At 48.6% G+C, this 4962-nt stretch overlaps 2 protein-coding genes across 2 annotated transcripts; both read right to left on the bottom strand.

Annotated features, from left to right (window-relative positions):
• Nucleotides 1-16: 16 nt before the first annotated feature.
• Nucleotides 17-1320, bottom strand: BDW70DRAFT_164870 (5'-methylthioadenosine/S-adenosylhomocysteine nucleosidase family protein; the record flags this gene model as incomplete). Its single annotated transcript, XM_073741585.1, has 3 exons — nt 17-28; nt 90-325; nt 384-1320. 3 exons carry the CDS (start codon nt 1318-1320, stop codon nt 17-19), a joined length of 1185 nt encoding a protein of 394 aa, XP_073590853.1.
• A 2099-nt stretch (nt 1321-3419) lies between these two features.
• On the bottom strand, nt 3420-4187 carry BDW70DRAFT_154502 (uncharacterized protein; the record flags this gene model as incomplete). The annotated part of the gene is made up of 1 exon (XM_073739866.1): nt 3420-4187. One exon carries the CDS (start codon nt 4185-4187, stop codon nt 3420-3422), a length of 768 nt encoding a protein of 255 aa, XP_073590852.1.
• Nucleotides 4188-4962: the final 775 nt, after the last annotated feature.

Below are 4962 nucleotides of genomic sequence, written 5' to 3'. Positions count from 1 at the left end.
ATACTGGTAGCATTGTTTAATTTGGTATCTGTTGCTTGGCACAGGAAGTAGGCTATTAATTCTGATGACCGTGCCTGAATTTCCTGTACCAGTTCTTTGATTATCCCAATCATAAGCATGGTCTTGCCCTTGCCGGGATCACCTTTAATCCAAAGCAATTGGCTTTGATGGCTGCTACGCCATTTCTGGAATTCGGCATTGCCCAACACCCATCGAAATGAGTCATCCAGTAAACCACCCTTTGTAGCCTCAATGCGTCGCAGCTCAGTTTCTGGATCTGCAACTAACAAGTCTCGGAGACAGGCCTTGTCTTTATCTGTGAAGTCTGGTCGGATTAGTTAGTTATTATCATCATGCCAAAATAAGATGGCATAGCAACATACCTGTCCTGGCACTGGCTGATTGTGTAGCAGATTTTGGGGTGATCTCCAACAGCAAGGCCTTTGCAAACGCCGCTGCCATTGCCGCTGCGTAAGGCTGCCAATCTTTATTCTTTCGCTCGTCGCCATAATCGCAAACTCCGCGAATATTTCCCACTGGGATTTCATTCATGACACCTGCGGCCTCCATTTCCAGGCCAATCACATTGAATTTGTCTCTTAATTCATCCCTATCTCGACTACTTTTCAGCAGCTTATCCCCGGACCCGATCGATCCGTACCACACGCACGTGCGTTTAGCGTCCGGTCGGCGTTGTCGAGCAACCGGTGTATCATCACAAGATGGGTAGAAGAAATCATTCTCCTGACCGGGGTCAGAGAATTTTGTATCTTTCCTTGCCGCCTCATTATAGTATCTTAAAACTGCTTCCGTACCTTGTTCTTTTGCCTTGATCTTACCAATCGCGGAACTGACGATACGTATGGTTTGAGGTAGTGAATGCCCGTAGCGTAGTAATTCAAAGCCACTCACACCCTTCTGTTTTCCTAAACCATATGGTAATATGGCCGGGTAATCTCCCTCAGCAAGGGCTACTATGACATCACCCAGTCGAATATCACGCGGCGGGGAGCATGCGAGATTCGGCAGGCCTGCAGCGACACCCACTAGTAACCCAAACCACAGGTTTGGAAAAGATTTTCTCACATGACTTGCGAGAGATGTTGCAGAACTTGTGCCGTATGGTTGGCCAGCAGCAAACGTGGCAATGACAATATTATGTCCCTGTATCTCGCCTGCGTGAAACACATAGTCGTCGCCAGGGCTGACCGGAAATCCTCCTGTATGCACTTTATCTAACATTTGCAAGGCAGCTTGCACCTCGATCTCAAGTGGAGCGATCCATGCGACGGTATAGAGGTTCGGGTCGAGGGTGGGCATTGTGGGCCCAGCTTGGCGGCGAGCCAGCTGATCACTAGATGGTAAATTCAGAGAGCGGGGCTATAGAGAGAAACGTGAAGTGGCGGTGCCTGTAGAGGTATATGCTTTTAGCCCTGCGGATTGCAAAGTGGTTTCTTTATCAAGAGGTCATAATGAGCTTAGAATATTGAAGAGGGGAGGATTGGGAGGCTGCTCGACATCCGCTCACGCTGATATCATGTGGCACAGGTCCCTCAGCCGCCTTGGTGTGCACCACAGACATGTCACCAAACGTGGCCAGCGACTGTTCTGCCATCTGCTGCCTGTGACTAATAGGGCGGATGTTCAGTGCGTGAGATATTGTGGAAACAACCTGCAGATGCGGCTTTGGAGGGGTAAAAACACAAAGCTGAAGAGATCGCTCGAGTCCCTCACACTTAGGATCACTTGGATGGAGAAACAATGGTCCGACACCCGGATGTTTGACTGGTTTGCTCGTTCCAGTCCATCTCGAAGATTCAATGCCAACAACCCAGACACCATTGTGCTTTGGAACTTGAGATCTGTCAACATCTGAACCTTCCGCATCCCACAGGCCGCTGCTGCATACAGTATCTGAGGCTCTTCCAACCTGACAGATTCAGCAAAATCCGTGGTATCTTCCCTTGGTGTCAGAAACTCTTCCCTGCTTATGATGATGCTTAGCCTCGTGTTGCAACACTCCTTGTCAGGCATTACAGGTTCATGCTGACGTCTCAATCCGATTCAAATTGAGCTGTAGTACCTGCATTCTTCTGTGATGACAGATAACCTCTTTATTTATGATGCCTCTCAGCCCGGAGAAACATGGGACGTCATGTCATCGCTCCAAGCTATAGCAACCAAGGGGACCAAGTCAGGACAGAGGATTATACAGGCCATTACCCATTCAGCCAGGGACTTAAAAACACGCCGAATCCCTCACCGTCTCCAATGGGTCCCAGGACACTGTGCTGACCCTGGTAACAAGGCAGCAGACAAGCTGGCCGAAGAAGCAGTTGGGTTGGTCTGGATAAACCTCATCCCTTTGTGCATCTCCTCTGCTTGAGAGAGTATTCATCCGCGAAAAGATCCAGGAAGAATGGGAGCATGAATGGAAGATATTCAAGAAAGGTGACCACCTCTGCGGGATTGACAAAGGTCTACCCTCAATCTGTACCCGGAGAATGTATGGCTCACTACTCCGGAGTCGAGCCTACCTGCTTACCCAACTCCGAACTGGCCATTCATAGTTAGCAACACGCAGCAAACTACATAGGTGACAACTGTGAATGCAGAGATGCAGAAACAGTTGTTCATGTATTAATTGACTGCCCAAAACTAAAGGATCTGCGGCAAAAGCTACGGAGGAACATAGGCTACAGAGGAAGACAGGGACTGCATTTAATAATATTTCAGGTATGCTGGGAGGAGGATCTCAAGTAAGCAAAGTGAGCAGGATGATATACAAGACAGTAGCATCTTAGGTGCAGTACTGGGCTTTGCAGAGGCATCACAGAGGTTTCATAGCCGCGCGCCACAGGGCCGCAGAACACCAGGCATCGGCCATCACAGGCCGTGACGAGGCTCCAAATTCGTCGGGAAGTAATGGTTCACTGTACATAGACATATCCAAGGACTACTAGATAGTGGTATCCTGCGTGTCGCTTAAGCGAGGGGTCAGGGTATGAATACACACACACGTAGAAGCATATTTCGGTCGCGTAGGTAATTATATTTGCCTGCAGACCTCCTTCAATCCCGAACCTCCTCTTCCAGACATTCTTGCTCCCGGACTTCTACCATGCACCTGTAACTCTAGCAATTTTCGTGTCTCCTTACAATACGATTCGGATGCTGTTTACGATGAATGGCACGCCGTCAGTGAAGGTCAAAGAAAATTATGGTTAAGGACGACATCTGCCTTCTTGTTGGTAAATAGAGATTTGAAGCCTCACATGTTCAGAAGGTTCGGCGCAGTGGAACTATGTTTGCTGATAATATGCCGCATAATTTTTAATCTGCTACAGAATATAGAACTTGAACTGTAAGACTAAAGGGTCATTATGATTGCTAAAAGTGACTTGAACGGAACTTGGTTACTATAACAGGAATGTTGCCTGTTTACATGCTTGTGCGAGCTCCCCCTGAGCTCGGCCTCGCACAACTGTTCCATGGCAGAGTTCTGCATGATTTAAAAGATCAGCTTTCTGCTCAAGCGACATGATCCCACAAACATTACACTCAACCCCTCTGGCCGGCCAGGGCCGGTTGATATGCTTCCGTAGAAAATGCCTGGTAAGTGAACCGGGTGTTTTGTGTTTCGCAGTTCGTTCCTTGAGTGGAAGATTGGGATTTCCCAGGCAGAGAAAGCAAGTCGTGGGCCGCTCTCTTTGATCTTTGACTTTCACAAACTCCATCGCTTGGCGCAGGGCAATCTTAGTGTCATCCTCTAAGACTTGCCGTTGCCGTTTGACAGGAGTACTAGTTTCGTTGTCATTATCAGGTACAGGCCGGCGGCAAGATTGGTTAGTCCGAGGTATTGGTCGGCCCTCTTCCACGGGGCAGAAGGCAGTCAGCGCATTAATTGCGTCAATCCGGCGCTGACACTCTGCTTCAAGAGTGGTACCCGGCATGGTTAGCAAGGCGTCAATCACCGCCAAATGCTGTGGAGCTATGGAGCTCTTGTGTTCCAGAGTGTTCATTACCTTAGTGTTGACTAGCTTCCCTGCTAGCTGCCGTTCAATGTCAATTACAGGTTGCTTGTTCCTATAGCACTTCAGATTCTCCTGAATTCGTTGACTCCGTTGTCGTTGTTTCTCATTACGCAATTCACGGATGGCAATATTGTATCTCCTCTTCGCTTCCATTGTCCGGTCTTCAAGAAGTTCCAGCTTCTTCTGTAGCCGGAGGTCTGGCTTGCAGTCCTCACCGCAGTGAGAAGCGGCCATGTTGGCATGTTGTAACTTGGCTTTGGAATCTTCCCATTTTTGCTTGCATTTGTTGACTTTCTCCTGCCGTGCAAGCACCGCTGGAAGCTTATTAAGAGACTTGGATTCTTCAGCAGAGAGTCTAAACGGCCGATCTGGATCAATAGATGCACTAAACGAACACGCAAACCGCACTAAGGGTGTTTGGGACTCTGTTTTGCGGACAATGCCCTGAACATCGACGTCAACGTCTACCTTATAATGCCGGACAAATGTGCGAATATCTGCATGCTGGAGAATGACATTCTGCAGAGTATCTGTTACCTCGCCTATTTATTGGGTGAGCTATCTGCCGAGCAAGAGAATCAGGACTGAGGGATACTCACCACTGTTGTTGAATGCCTTGGCTCCCGCGTATTGGAGGTTGTACGGGTGGGTAACCTGATCGAAGCCTGTATTCTCACCACCTCGGCGCAACCTGGATCCCAGCATAGCGGCTGTCAATTTCTTCTCCAGGACAATTTGATATCCGGTAGGTTTGCGCTCCACTTGACAAAATACAAACTTATCTGATAGTTCGTCCTTTAACAGCAGTTCCTGCTGGCCCAGGCTATCTAGAACCCGAAGGCTATACAGTTTCTCCGGAGAGTCCAGTACTGGCCCGGTCTTGGAAAGTCTCTTGAAGCCTTGGATGTGAAAAAGCATACTCAGCAAA

This window comes from Aspergillus foveolatus (genome assembly GCF_047715535.1).
Source record: "Aspergillus foveolatus strain CBS 279.81 unplaced genomic scaffold BDW70scaffold_152, whole genome shotgun sequence".
Lineage (NCBI taxonomy): Eukaryota > Fungi > Ascomycota > Eurotiomycetes > Eurotiales > Aspergillaceae > Aspergillus > Aspergillus foveolatus.
The sequence above is the reverse complement of the archived record's forward strand: the minus strand, read 5'-3'. Positions and strand labels throughout refer to the sequence as shown.